We start from the raw sequence: 15,100 nt of genomic DNA, 5'->3' as shown, positions 1-15,100 counted from the left end.
ATAAGGCAAAAAATTAGTTCTATTTATCTATAATTTTTGTATGTAAATAAAAAAAAGTTGAAACCTGCTTGAGAAAATATATAGTATTATAAGATTATTTTCTTTTCATATTTACACAATAAATTTGTTTCATAAATATTTTTTTTAGAATCAATGGTACTAAAAAAAATTTCATATCTCCTCGAAAAGTAACACTTTTGCAAATCAAGGTTGGGTATTTGTACACGTCATTGCGAATAGCATTGTTTCACTCCCGGACCAAATAAATCAATTAAAAATAATAAATAATTTTTAAATCCCTCTCAACTCTGTAGACCACACGAAATTACGCTGGGATGGGGACGGAGATTATTTCCTATCTAATATTATGATTTATTTATTTATTTATTTTTTTTTTTTTGAGTAGAAGTAACTTTCACTAGGGCAAGAAGGCCACGGGGGCCACAAAAGAAATTTCTTATGTAATACATTGAAGAAGCCAAAGAGGAAAACTATCTGTCCAAGATAGAGAAGAACAACAATGAAGACCATGCTTTGCTAGGATATCAGCCATTCGATTGCTCTTTCGGGGAACATGCAAGAACGAACAGGCTTCGAAGGTGAGAGAAGAAGCTTTGATGTCGTGAATCCAAGGTCGTTCAGTTCCCAGAGTGTTTGAATGGCCGCAAATTAGACTGATGGCTACAAGAGAATCTGATTCCACCAAAACTTGCATTTAGCCAAGGGAGAACGCAAATTGAAGGCCCTCCCGAATGGCTAACAGTTATGCTAATAGAGGCGAGTAGGCAACAGGAAGAGGGCGCAACTCGTTGCTAGAATCGTGCCTTTGGTACCTCTGATAAGAAACCCCAAACAAGTCGAGGAACCATGCTTCCCACAAGCCGCATCGGTGTTCAATTTGAAATTCAAGCCATCAGAAGGAGGATAAATAAGTACCTAAACGGATGGGGTTGGACGAAGAGAGTCATTCTCTTTTTGAAAGGCAGCTCAGTACGAGGCAATCCACTTGCTTCTTAAAAGAACATCAAGAATAGAATTCTACTGGATTAGTTGATCACGATCATTCCAAATAGCCTAACAAGTGATTACTGCAATTTCTATCTCACATTTACAAAGAACTTCTTACCATTTCTCCTAGTGGTTAGAGAAAGGGATCTCCGAATTCAAGAAGTACGGTTCTTGGAGAAGAACAAAAGACCAAATCTGTTGCGCTCATGGACACCTGAGTAGAGCATGAGTTGTTGGATTCTACCTTATTCTTACGGGCACATGTGAAACATCCAAACCTCTTTTCCTAATATTACACATTTTAGGTATAATATTATGCATTTATTTCTTAAGAAAGGTTCTGATTTTTGTGGAAACACTGAGTTTCCACTTATGATGCCAAAATCTCCTTCCGATCAAAGTATTGCTGGATTCTGAAGTAATTTTAGTACTCATGAATAGTTTGTAGGCACTTTTGAAACTAAAGAACCTTTTTCTATCATTTTGCCACAACCAGTAGTCTGATAGGCTAAATAGGCTCGGTGGGATTTTGAGAATCAGATCAATATCCTCTCGGCAAAAGAAAATAAATAACTACTCAATGTTCCAATAGCCATGGGCATCAATTAGGCTTGACACCCATATATCACCATTTGATGTGGTTGGGGAGATTGGCTTGAAAGAACTCTCTCTGGGCAACCAAGGATCTGAAAAAGCTCGGATGGTATCTCCCCATCCTACCTGTTTTCGAATCCCAAGGGCTAGAAGGTCACGACCTCATAGGAAGCTCTTCCATAAATAAGAAGAGTTAGAGCAATCAATAGCCTCTAGAATAGAAGAATCTGGAAAATAAATCGCCTTTAGAACCCTTGAGGGCAATAAGGATGGATTCCTTAAAAAACGTCAGGCTTGTCTTGCTATGAGGGTCTTGTTAAAACCTTCTAAGTCACGAAAATTCAATCCACAGAGTTCCTTAGGGAGACACAAACAGTCGAAGGACATCCAGTGCATTTTCTTCTTGTCATTGGTGGAGCCTCACCAGAAACGAGTGAAAATACGAGCAATATCATTACAAAACCTTTTTGGAAGGTGAAAGACACTCATGGTGTAAGAGGGTATGGCTTGGGCCACACTTTTAATAAGAAAGATTCTATCTTTAAGAGTATTCCAGTCATTTCGTTTCCTCCTAATGAAAGAGGAAGACAATCCAATATAGCTCCTAAGGTCTTTAACTAGTTGAGCGTCCAAAAGAGATTGAAGATAAGCTTGTCTATTCACATGGACATTGGGGGAAAACATCACTTCTGATTTAGAAAAATTTATACACTGACCTGAAGTCTTACTATAAGCAGCCAATAAATCTTTCAGGAAAAGACACTCAAGTTCATTAGCATCTAGGAAAATCAAGCTATCATCCACGAATAATAAACGAAATATTACAGGAGCTGTTTCGAAGTCAAAGGAGACTCCATGAAATTTGCCTAAGAGGTGGCGTTGTAAAGCATCATAGAAAGGACTTCGACGCAAAGGAGAAATAAGTATGGCGAGAGGGGATCACCTGGGCGAATAGCTTGAGAATGAGTGATTTAATTCAATTATTATTATTATAATCTATTATTATTTTTTAAATTATCACTTAAATGTTAATTCTCTATGGATATACCTATTTAAATAGTTAAATTCTAAAAGAATATCTATTTAAAAGTAAAAATTCTTAAATTTACTAAGGAGGTATCATAAAGCATTAAAAAAACAAATTACAAAATTTAAAATTCAGAATTTAAGTTGTCAATAAAATAAATTAAAAAACTTAAATATCACAGCACTGTCTAATATCTAGTAAATTTTACATCCCAGTATTCATCTCGTAAACCAAAAATGTACAATAAATTTCATATTCAAATATTTAGGTTTAGGGTTCATACATAAATATATCTAATATATAATAAATAAAAAAGTTAAATGGTAGAGTGGGTCCTACAGGAAACAGTAACACCCTTACCATAAATTGTGTCCAATTATAAATGTTGGACTTTTTAAAACTTTATATATATAGAGAGAGAAAAGGTTAAATAATTTTCTTTTATATAACACTTTACCCAAAATATGAGACGTTTTCGCATGCGAATCTCCTTTTGACGATCACATATGTCACGTAAGGGATATAAAAGTTGTTATTTTAGAAAAGTTATGAAACGTTCCCTCTAGTATCTCGTGTCCTTCCTCACCAAATGCTTGATTGAGTAAGGAGGAATCTTATTCTTACCACCGTTAAATATTTGACAATTTACTATTTTTTTAAAACATTTTTTGTTTTTACATTTCTATCTCTTAATTGTCAGATATTTAATGGTGGTAAGGACATGATTCCTCCTTATTAGTGAGGAGCTAATTTTTTTCCTACATATTAATATTCATGGGTTCCATCTCAAAGTAAATTAGTAACGAGATAAGCAACTCACTTATATTATAAACTCTTGTTAGATCATTTGCATTTTCAACGTGGGATCTTTAACATAAATAGTTTGTCAAATGCTTATATTTCTTAATAATATTGAAAACAAGAAACAAGAAACAATAAACGAAAAGGTAACCAAACGGGGTCTCAAAAATTTGTTCCAGTTTCATGATTGCTTGAAGGTTAGAAATATCTTCTGGATATAAAATTTTACTAATCTATGTAAGAAATAGGTTTTATATTTCTAATATTTCTAATATTTGATTAGTGAGAGAGTGAAATAATCTCCTTTTTTTTCTATCCAAATTTCTTATTTAAAAGATCGTGTTTTGAAAAAATTATGGACTCGTTTGATAACATTTATGTTTTTTCATTTTTAATAAAGAAAAATGAATTGCATGACTATATGATAAAACAATCTTTTTATTTATCTTTTAGAAAAAAATAAAAAATGAAAATAAGAAATAAGAAACAAGAAACTTGTTTTAATTGTTTAAAAAAATTTCTATACAATTTTAAAAATGTTCCCAGAAAATGAGGAACAAGAAACCTAATTAATTGGAAACAGGAGCAAACGGACCCTATATTTCTAAAATCTGAATCATAGAAATAGGACTTTGTTTTATATCAAGGATATATATTTGGACTCTGACTCTTCCAGCCTTGCTGAACAAATGTTGCTTGGCTCTGATTCTCTGGGGCACCAACTTTGACAAACAGAAGTCTGGTTGGATAATGTTTCCGTTTCTTATTTTTCGTTTCCAATTTTTTAAACAAATCTAAACATTTTACAACTAATTTTGTTTCGTGTGTCTATTTTTTTTTTTTTTTTGAATATTCTCACAATTGTACATAAATTTTGGAAAGAACCAAACAAAATTTCTCTTTTCTTGTTTCCATTTTCAATTTGTTCCAAAACATAAATAAAAATATTGTTTTATTATACTTGAATTCTTAGAAGTTGAAACCATGTAATACATTTTTCTTCATAAAAAATAAAGAAACAGAAACGTTACTAAATATGTTCAAAGGAGACGAGCAACTCGTTGTTAGCCGCTTTCTTTGTGCATGTGCGCAAAGAGAGAAAAATGAGGTTGCTCACCTCCTTGCAAGAGAGTCATTTTGGCGAAACCTTCCTATGTTGAGTTGTCCAGCTTTCTGTCCTGGCTTGTCCAATGGTAGAAGCTAAAAACAATAGATAGTTCGCACGTGAGATGGAAATTTGAATACCTAATTAATTTTTTTTTTTTTTGGAATCTTAACCATAAGCTGCATTCACATTAATTTTATTACATAATTCATTAATAATAAGAAAGATAATAATTTTTCTTAATAAAATTGAGGAACAAAGCATTCAGGTTAAGAATAAAATCAACCTTTTCAGAAAAAAATATGTCCACACGTGTTTTCTTTGGCAAAGTTTCTAACTTTCGATTATGCTTTGCTTGATAATTCAAACATGAACGTACCTGTTCATGGGAATAAATGATGCCTTAAAATAGTTTATTCCCAAAGCAAATTCTTTTATATAGATTATTTATAATTTAAACTTTTTGCAGACAGATCAAAATAGGAATATTATGCGACGATATAAATCGCGGAACTGTGCGTACAGCAACGGATTGCAAAGAACGAGAAAAAAAAGAAATAAAATAATTAAAATTAATTCATAAGGCCGCATTGAAATTGAACCGATGTGTCGGTTTTCTTGGCAGTTTCTTCGCGGACTGTTCAATTCTCCGCCTCTCTCATCGCCTATAAGAGCAGGGCCTAAGCAGAATCAAACTGAAACAGCAAAATCAAAAATGGAGAAGGAGAGCGGAATGGAGAGCATACGCCACAGCACCGTGAGCGTGAACGGAATCAATATGCACGTGGCGGAGAAAGGCGAAGGTCCGGTGGTCCTCTTCATCCATGGCTTCCCGGAGCTCTGGTACTCGTGGCGGCACCAGATCCTGGATCTGGCCTCGCGCGGCTACCGCGCCGTCGCTCCGGACCTCCGCGGCTACGGAGACTCCGACGCGCCGCCGTCGCCGAGCGGCTACACGAGCTTCCACATAGTAGGGGACTTGGTGGCGCTGATCGACGCCATTGTTGGGGCGGAGGAGAAGGTTTCCGTTGTGGCGCATGATTGGGGGGCCATCATTGCTTGGTACCTTTGCCTGTATCGGCCGGATCGGATTAGGGCGTTGGTGAATATGAGCGTCGCGTTCACTCGGAGAAGCCCTAAGAGGAAGCCGATCGAATCGCTTAGAGCTCTCTATGGCGACGATTATTACATTTGCAGATTTCAGGTATATTTTTTTTTTTCCTTTCTTCACTCATTTTCGACTGCCGTTACAATTTCAGAGTTTCGTTTTTTTTTTCTCTCTTTGGAAAAAAAAAAGAAAAAAAAAAGATGATTATTACATTTTCGGCGGCCGTTATAATTTAGCGTAGAGTTGTATGGTTGTGGTTGGTTGGGATGAACTCTTCACTACTGCATAACAGACTGCCAGGTGGCCATATACAAAGTCGACACTTGTTAAAAGTTTTTTTTTCCTTTTCTATGAGGTGATGATGTTAAATACAGAAGTATTTTAATTTGATATTTTATTTTTAAATGTTTAAGTGTTGAATACTCCTACAAACTTGAGCAAAAATTACTTGGCTTAAATTTTACACTCAATCATAACTAAGTTCCGTTTGATAAATATTTTTGTTTTTGGTTTTTCTTTTACTTTTTATTTTTAAAAAACTAGAAAACCAAACCGAACATGTTGGTAACCTTTTTTTAGTTTTCTTTCTAAAAGATTATAAATTTGAAAATATATGTTAAAAGAAAAAAAAATTAAGAGAAAAGAAAATATAGTGAGAAAAAACTTTAGACATAAAAACAATATTTGAAATAGAGAAAATAAATAAATACAAAAATAAATAAAAGTTATAGTAGAGAAAATTAATCAATTTGGAGGAAGGGAGACATAATAATAAATATTTATGAAGAATAAAAATTTAGAGTGAAAAAGAAAGTTGTTAGAGATAAATATGTCTAGGAAGAAAATGAGATTTTGCAAAATAGAAATCTGTTTTAAATTTTTTTTTTTTTACATAAAATTTCAAAATTCGTTTTTTTTAAATTTACATGAAATTTCAAAAATAGTTTTTTGGTTTTTTTTTTTTTTGAATCTAAAAAATGATTTATTCTCAGTGGTTAAAAAAGTATATTTTTTCTCCATCTCCAAAACTAGAACTGTGTAAAGTCCCCCACTCTATTTTAGGGGTGCCAGTTGAATCAAAGCAATTCCACTCAATTTGATCTAAAAATGATCATTCTTGGATAAAAAAAAAAAGAAAATATTTATCTTAACGCAGAGGAAAACAATTTAAAACAAAGAAATTGGAAATGGAATTGTGATGCAGGAACCTGGAGAAATCGAGGCCGAGTTTGCTAAGATTGGCACTGAAAGAGTTATGACTGAATTTCTTACTTACCATACTCCAAAGCCACTGATGCTTCCCAAAGGCAAAGGCTTCGGCCACCCACTGGACACTCCTATTCCTTTGCCTCCATGGTTGTCACACCAAGACATTCAATATTACGCCTCCAAATTCGACACCAAAGGCTTCACTGCCCCGATCAACTACTACCGAAATCTCGACAGGTGCGCTCATTTTATTCTCATATATCACATACCTTACACCGCATTTCGGTCGCAGGGTCTCATAAAATATAGCTGCAATGCTCCTGTTGCAGGAACTGGGAACTCAATGCTCCATTCACAGGGGCTCAAGTGAAAGTTCCAGTGAAGTTCATTGTGGGTGACCTTGACCTTTCCTACAATTCTTTCGGAACTAAGGAATATATAAACAGTGGGGAGATGAAGAAAGATGTGCCCTTCCTTGAAGAGGTCGTTGTGATGGAAGGCGTAGGCCACTTCCTCCAAGAGGAGAAGCCCCGCGAGATCAGCGACCACATCTATCAATTCATTACAAAGTTCTAATACTAGTTGCATCGCTATGGTCTTCCCAGTTTATTTGCATAATAAGGATGGCCTGAACTCGAAACTCTCTCTATTATTGCATTTCTTAGTTCGATGCCTATGGTTATTTGATGTATCGACAAGTCTAGTATTTCAAGATAATGGTGTAACCTGAACAATAATTGTAAATTGAAAACTTGAGATGTTTAGAGTTTCCTCCGGTTTTCGACGTTGAAGTGAATGTCTATGATGTTTGTGATGCCGGCTGTCACCTTCTGACCTGCCTTGACAGGGCCAACGCCTGAGGGAGTTCCTGGACAGTGAGGAAGAACACGACTTAGTACTAAACCAACTTGGTTTCTATGCCCAACAAGCTTGCATTGGTCAAGTTGATGAATTTCATCATTGGAAGGTGATAAATCCTTCAAGTCAATGGCAGGAAAGTGAAAAGCAATTAAAGAAATATAGAAAAAGTTATCGAAATAGAGGAGCTCTTTCTCTTGACGAAATGCTAAATAGTGATGGATTCCTCAAGTAAAGAACAATACTACTTATTCAACATGTAGAAAAAGAATAAAAAACAGAAATCCGAACCAGTTCTAACAACCTGATAGATAAAAGAGATTTATGGCTTCAGGTACCTGTTAGTATGACATCTCCTTCAAGAAGGGTCATGACAGAACTTATGTGGCTAATGAGGTACGGAATTTTAAAGATCATATCCTTGGTTGAGCCTTTCTGTCGAAATTCATCGTCTACCTGAGTTAATCAAAAGCAATCCATCTTAACACAATACAATGACTTAAATGCAGCAAAGGAAATATTTCATTATAAACATCAAAACCTTTAACCACAATTCTAAATCATCTGGATCAGGGATCGATGCCTTGGGCAGCTGCACGATTTACAGAATAAAACAAGATAGTATTAGATTTACAGAGTAAAACAAGAAAGTATTAGTTTGAAGATCAAAGTTTGACAAAAGAGATGCTCAAGGAAGTATGCTGGTAGTTTCCGTATTCTATTGTTCCTCAATTATTGTTTCATGTATAATGCAATATCTATGGGATTTAATCATATATGCAATCACTTTAATTCCTCATATTTGGTCCATTTGATGATATGGTTCTTTCTACTTAATAAGAAAGTGCAGGAAAACAAGGCATGTGGTTTTTCTTACAACAGAACTGATGGGTGTAAAGGTGTCCTGCCCTTTAGCTACTGTCCATGGAAGGCCTGCAGACTGGTAATGAAAACAGAATTGCTTAAGAAAAAAAAGTATACTTCTTTAACAGATAAAAGAGCTGAAAAATAAGAAACCTAAACACGGTTCAACAGTCATGCATTGTATAACTTCACATTATACTACACCAAAACTGAACCTCTTTGACTCGATGAAGATATCATATACCTATACCATATGTCCATAAGACCGTAACAAAGCAAACAAAAGGAACATACATTATCACCACTTAATTTCTTTTCAAACTGTTCGGAAGTTAGAAATAGAAGGCCTATAAGAGGTAGATTGATCCAATGAGGATATGAAGATGTTTTGTGTTTATTTCAGGACATTCTTACAAACATTGAAAGACATAGAAACAGACTTGGGAATTCTGCAAGAAACTACTTCCAGAGATCTCCCATCTTGGGTTCTTGATGACAAGCAAACAGAACAGCTTGTTGGTATTTGTTATGTTCAACATTTCAATCAATGCAGCAAAGCAATATATTCACTCTGCATAATTTTCTACTGTTTCTATCTAACATCCATCAAGAAACGGAAAAGAAAAAGATCATCACCTTTGCAGAAGCTTGGATTTCTCGGGCAGTCATATCCAGTGCAAGAGCATAACCTGAAATGTCAGAACATGTCTCGCTCGAGGTTAGGAAGTAAAAATGGTGAATGACTCTCAAATGATTTCTAGTTTCAGATCGTGCGGATGATCAAATCAAACTCAGTAATTGGTATATTTGACACAGATCAAGGCCCTAATATACTAAGGACAATTTTACTTATGCTTTGCTTGCAGAAAATTGGCCCACGAGAGGGTCAATCAAGAGGGTTTCATGCCAAACAAATTCATCTAAGATGCAGAAACAAAGAATCCTACCTCCAACATAATCCATGGCGGAGGCTTCAGGAACATCGCGAGCTCTCTGCGAGATGACGACGGCGAGCTCGACCTCGTGATCCAAAGACTTCAGAGGGTGGGGAATCTCGATCGTCCCTCCATTTTGCAAGTAAGACGACGTTGGTTTCATAAACAAAACAGGCTCCTGAAATAGATTCAAAATTTCCCCAATCCAGTCGATAAATCGCAATCGTAGAGACTATGTAATCAACTAATTAACGAAAATTCCCCTGAAAATTTTGAATGAAGAAAGTTCTGAATGGAAACGAAAAATTGATCAGGACCTTGGGGACGGCGTTGCCGAGCTCCTTGGCATGGGCGGCGTAGTTCCGGCCGACGGCGATGATCTTGGTGCCGACATTCAAAAGATTTGCGTACGCCGTTGCCATTTCCGGTGTCGAATTCGAACAAGTTCCGTGATCTCGCAACGCAGGCGCCGGGTAGAATATTAAAACAGCAAGATGTGATATTTTTAGATTTTATTGGAAACTAACTCAATTCAATCCCGACTTTGATTCATGTCTTGGGATATTTATACTACAAACAGCAGTTGAACAGCTTGATTGCGATAGATTGGGATACATTTCTCCAATGGCATTGAACTTGTAAAAAAAATAATTTTTTTGCCAAGTGTATGGACTTGTAAAAAAGCTAATTATATTGCAAGTTTAAGAAAGAATATTCAAACGTTCATAACTCAATTTGATAGGACACCTATTTCCAACTAAAAGATTATGAGTTCGAATCCTTACTTTTACCTAGTATTTTAAAAAAAAAAGAATATAGTATATTAAATATATATATATGGAAACTAATTAGATTAAATTGGTAAGTTGGAAAGTCCAACAAAAACTAATTAGATTAAAATCGTGAGTTGGATTATTGTCCAACATCAATAATCTTTTTTACTTCTTTTTTTTTATAAGTTATATAAAACACACACCAATTTAATATGAATTATTCATAGCTATAAAACTTTTTTAAGGGTACTTGCCAATTGAAAAACCAAATCAAGAGTACTAAAAAACCAAACCAAATCAAGAGTCGGGCATATCGGATCGAAGATTTGTCCATTAAGAGTGAGCATGAACAAGTCACAGCTGGGCCAACATCGATGAAATAAATGATAAAAGAGAAACTTCTCCATCGACATTTCCTCTCATCTCAAGGTGAGGCAAAGAATTCCATTCAACATCTCGAGAGTCACTTCTCATTTCTATTTTCCATCTATTCCTCAATTTGGGAAACCAAAGGTGAACTTGGAGAATACCCTTTCAGATATAGGGAAGAGTCTCATTCCATATTTATCCTCTTGAATAAAAAAAAAATCAATTGCATTTATTTGGGGTGACAATTTAACGTTCACAATCTTCAATAGTTCAAATAATTGATCGTAAAAAATACTTTTATATTTTGTAATTAATAACATAAAGAAAAATATGGAGAGAAATCATTTAGATTTTAGAGTGGTTGTTAGCCCATGGCCCATGTCCAAGTCCCACATCGATAAATCCCAGCAACAGACAGTCACAGAGCGCATATAAAAGCACAAGGAAAGAACCGAGTGAAGCATCTTTGCGCTTGGGTATGGAACCGCCCCTGTCAATTCGTTACATACCAAGGAAAATTGATAATCTTACGACTTGCCGGTTCCTAAACCTGAACATCATCCTCTCATCTCATGTTCAAGATGAGAAGCTCTGGATTTTCAACGAATCGTTTCCACTCGTTGCAAAATCTGGCCACTGTTGCTCCATCCAGAACTCTATGGTCTGCACCAATGTTTACCTGACAAAAAAGAGGGGTTGGTTCAGTCCAGGCGGGGGAAATATAAACTGGTTTTGGTTTTGGTTGCTTACTGTCATGATCGATGCGGGGTAGACGTCCCCATCATCGGAAATCTGTGGAATCTTCTTGATTCGACCGATTGCGATGATAGCTACTTCGGGTAAGTTGAGCAAAGGGGAACCAAATTTTCCACCGATGGCTCCTATGTTGCTTAAGGTTATTGTGCCGCCGGATATGTCCCCAGGACCAAGCTTGTTATCCAGTGCCAGTTGTTGTAAACGTGAAAGTTCCTTTGTGATCTAAGTAAATGCATTTGAAATCAAAGTATTCAGTGAAAACGCAGATTTTTGCCAGTGACATTGATAGAGGAAGACAATCGTTTAAGAAATCTATAAAAAGATGGGAATTTTCAATTGAATGGGAAATATGTGAAAATGGAAATGATTGATGAGGGAACGGAAAAGTAGAGAATTATGGGTGGAGACAATCCAAATCATAACAAGTATATTTCGATGCTATTGATTTAAACATATCAGCATTCAACTTCCTGAATGCAATTAGAAATTAGAAAGCCTCAAAATGATCATCTGGTTTCATTTAAGCAGAATAGGAGACATGGGCGGTGATTTACAAACCTCCATTACAGAAAGGGACTGAACATTCTTTATATTTGGCACAACCAAACCATGTGGAGTAGCCATCGCAATTCCAATATTATGGGAGCCTACAAGTAGCAAAAATAAATAAAAACTTGAAAGGAATTCAACTTTAAAAAGATATCATCTTTGGTGTTGGAATCACCCAAATTTTTAACGCATTCAATTCAAACATAAACATCTCATACTGCATACCTTTGAGAGTGACCTCATATGACTCTTCGTTGAAGCAACTATTGAGCATTGGATATTTGTTCATTGCCATAGAAAGCGACTTTATCAATAATGGAAGAGAAGTGTGCTTGACATCTGGTTCAGGAGTATTTCCTTGGAAAGATGCTTTAAGTTCCAGAAGTCCATCACAATTGATCTCCTCTACATAGTGAAAATGGGGAACTTTTGCAGCAATGGTCATAGATTTAACCATTGCTCGTTGGAACCCTCTGAAACCAAACCAAATATCAGTTGTATACAACTCTAAATCCAGTAAATCACACAACAAAGTCGTACACAATTAGCACTTGGGGAAGAAAATATTTGTTTTGCCAATTGAAATCAAACTTCAAGGCTTACTTTAGTTTTCCAAGTGGACTGAAAACAAAAGGACATGAGTTATTTGTTAACGGTCAAAAGATATGTAGTACCAGCGGCACATTGCATGATTATGCTCAACTGGACAAACATTCGCTATTTGCCTACTTAGTAGTCGTTACAAGTAAGGCACTCTAAATTAATACCTCAATTGAACTTTCTTATCCTCGTAGCTCCACCTAACTTCATCTGGTGCATGAGTGCGAGACTCTGATCCATCAAATTGCTCTCTAGGACTAGCAGCAGAAGAAACATGCTGTTCTTCAAGAATTCCTTTCTCGACAGCATACTGAAGAATATCTTCTTTTAATACCCTCCCATCTGTACCAGTTCCACGGACATCATTTATATCTATAGCATATTGTTTTGCAAGATCCCGGACAGCTGGGGTGGACAGAACTCCACCACATTTGTTTTTGTCCAGTTGGATGTCTATTGTTAATTCAGGATTTGCCAAATGCCCTTCAGTTGGCCCTGAAACCTGGGTTCCATCCTCGAAATCATCAACACCCACTTTCAAAAGAGTTTCTCCAACCTGTGATAGCATTTGGCAATTACCAGTGAGTGCTTCAGCACAAATGGAAAATGTACTTTCCTAACAATTAGGAAGTGAGCAATTCACAAACAGTAACAGAGATGAAACATTATCAAGGTTGAAAATTATCTCATAAAACAATCAAACATCAGCTAAAAGTCTACAACCAAAAAGATTTTAATGTAAAGCCACCGAAACATCGAAACATTGAGCAATCTGTACATTTAATATATCAGCCACTTAGTGGTTATCTAGAAAAGTAGATTTCAATGCGAGAAGAATATTTCTACTCTCCATCATAAATCATCAGATGTTTCCATGAATTCATGTTGATGACTATTGACTGTTGAACTCTCACCTTCACGATATCACCCGGAACATAGAGAAGCTGACCAACTTTTCCTTTGTAGCGACTAGTTATTTCAATTGTTGCTTTGTCACTCTGAACTTCACAAAGTGGTTGAAACGCTTCAACTAAATCTCCCTGCCAAACGATTAAATATCAATATTTATCTACGTGTAAAAGGAAACAGTCCAATCAAATAGCTGCCAGAATTCCAATCACTTGAACTAAGCTTGCATCCTCAGAAAACCAGACAAAAAGCCAACAGCTCGCACATGACAGCAACATGGCAGCAGTTTGAGCTTAGAACATTACATAACTGTTTGAAGCTATCAGCCAATTTTCATGCATTTTTATAAGGAATATCTTAAAACGTTAAATACTGTTAAAAAAAATAAAATAAAGAAATAAGGAACCCTCACAAGAGAATAGAGGAAAGTATAATTGGCTTCACCTCCTTCACAAACCATTTTAGAAGCTCGCATTCAGCAATGCCTTCACCAGTTTGAGCCAACGGTACATCTACCAATCTAAAAACTGGAAGACCGTCCAATGCCTGACTAGAAAAGCCACATATCTTCGAAACGCCTCTTCTATTCGCCTACAGAAACAATCAATTCGTAATTACATTCACGACCTCATTCCAAAATTTCTCCCGATTTCCGCAAGGTGAAGAGCATTGCAATAATATTAGACACAGCGAAACGAAGAATCACATTCATACACACCGCTGCCATCTCAGGATCTAAAAGAGGTTGAAACAACGCTTTGCGTCTAAGATCAAAAGAACTAACGCTAAAAACAGAAGAAAATGAAAATCAAACCGCCGAACTTACCTCGAAGCGATTAGCAGGTGATTGAAGCCATGTTGTACTGAATCTAGAGCATGCAAGCGGAGGAGAAGGCTCCGGAATCGATTTGGGCGTCTGTTCCAACGGCAACTGAAACAGGGAAGGAAAGGACCCTTGAGAGGCGAACGGAGAGAGTAACCGGCGACCGGCGGCCCAAGCGCTCCCCGGCGAAATCTTCCTCCGACCGATCATAATCATCGACATCGCTAGCAGCCTGATTGTAGAAGATCAACAACAACAAAATTCAGGAAGTTGTTGTGATTGTGAAGCGTTTTGGAAGAAAGGAGAGTTCAATTGAATTGAATGAAGGCTTTTTTTGGCGCAGTTGCCAGTTGTTGTCTTATCATTTGGCTTCGCACGTGCTTTATTTCCTTCTTTTTTCCGTCTGGTTAATCTCTACGATTCGGATAAAACCCATAGAATAATAAAAGTTGAAATATCGTTTTAGTCCCTATATTTTCGGGTTATTTTATTTTTGTCTAAATTTAGATTTTACACCTCATCAATTTCAAAAATAGTCATCGCCATTTTTTTGGGGTTATTGTTCACTTTGTATTGGAAAAAAAAAAAGCAAAACAATAACCCTCGTTTAAGAGATCACACAAATGTGAATAAAATTTCTAAATTTTGGTCCTTCTAGATTTGGAATAGCTACATCAGGACAAAAAATAAACGATGACAATGACAAACTAACACGACAAGAGATGAACTAAAGAAGAAAGAAAAAAATGTCACTCGGGATAAAAATAATTAAAAAATTATAAATATGGCCACATTATTTATAAATTGTCCAC

At 36.0% G+C, this 15,100-nt stretch overlaps 3 protein-coding genes across 3 annotated transcripts; 1 reads left to right on the top strand and 2 right to left on the bottom strand.

Annotated features, from left to right (window-relative positions):
• The first annotated feature begins 5,011 nt into the window (after window positions 1-5,011).
• LOC111009320 (epoxide hydrolase 2-like) lies at window positions 5,012-7,622 on the top strand. Its single transcript, XM_088123777.1, has 3 exons — window positions 5,012-5,739; window positions 6,848-7,089; window positions 7,182-7,622. Exons 1-3 carry the CDS (start codon window positions 5,140-5,142, stop codon window positions 7,426-7,428), a joined length of 1,089 nt encoding a protein of 362 aa, XP_087979903.1. The 5' UTR covers window positions 5,012-5,139; the 3' UTR covers window positions 7,429-7,622.
• On the bottom strand, window positions 7,482-10,056 carry LOC111009147 (oxaloacetate tautomerase FAHD1, mitochondrial). The gene is made up of 7 exons (XM_022282107.2): window positions 9,827-10,056; window positions 9,522-9,687; window positions 9,211-9,263; window positions 8,588-8,650; window positions 8,252-8,302; window positions 8,049-8,166; window positions 7,482-7,720 (listed from the first exon to the last, which is right to left on the bottom strand). Exons 1-7 carry the CDS (start codon window positions 9,929-9,931, stop codon window positions 7,614-7,616), a joined length of 663 nt encoding a protein of 220 aa, XP_022137799.1. The 5' UTR covers window positions 9,932-10,056; the 3' UTR covers window positions 7,482-7,613.
• An 803-nt stretch (window positions 10,057-10,859) lies between these two features.
• BCE2 (2-oxoacid dehydrogenases acyltransferase family protein) lies at window positions 10,860-14,644 on the bottom strand. The gene is made up of 8 exons (XM_022282105.2): window positions 14,292-14,644; window positions 13,910-14,056; window positions 13,471-13,596; window positions 12,724-13,112; window positions 12,182-12,429; window positions 11,966-12,054; window positions 11,402-11,629; window positions 10,860-11,330 (listed from the first exon to the last, which is right to left on the bottom strand). Exons 1-8 carry the CDS (start codon window positions 14,508-14,510, stop codon window positions 11,217-11,219), a joined length of 1,560 nt encoding a protein of 519 aa, XP_022137797.1. The 5' UTR covers window positions 14,511-14,644; the 3' UTR covers window positions 10,860-11,216.
• Window positions 14,645-15,100: the final 456 nt, after the last annotated feature.

Source organism: Momordica charantia, assembly GCF_013281855.1.
Source record: "Momordica charantia cultivar OHB3-1 chromosome 5 unlocalized genomic scaffold, Mcharantia_2.0 BLBB01000005.1, whole genome shotgun sequence".
NCBI classification, from domain to species: Eukaryota; Viridiplantae; Streptophyta; class Magnoliopsida; order Cucurbitales; family Cucurbitaceae; genus Momordica; species Momordica charantia.
The sequence above is the reverse complement of the archived record's forward strand: the minus strand, read 5'-3'. Positions and strand labels throughout refer to the sequence as shown.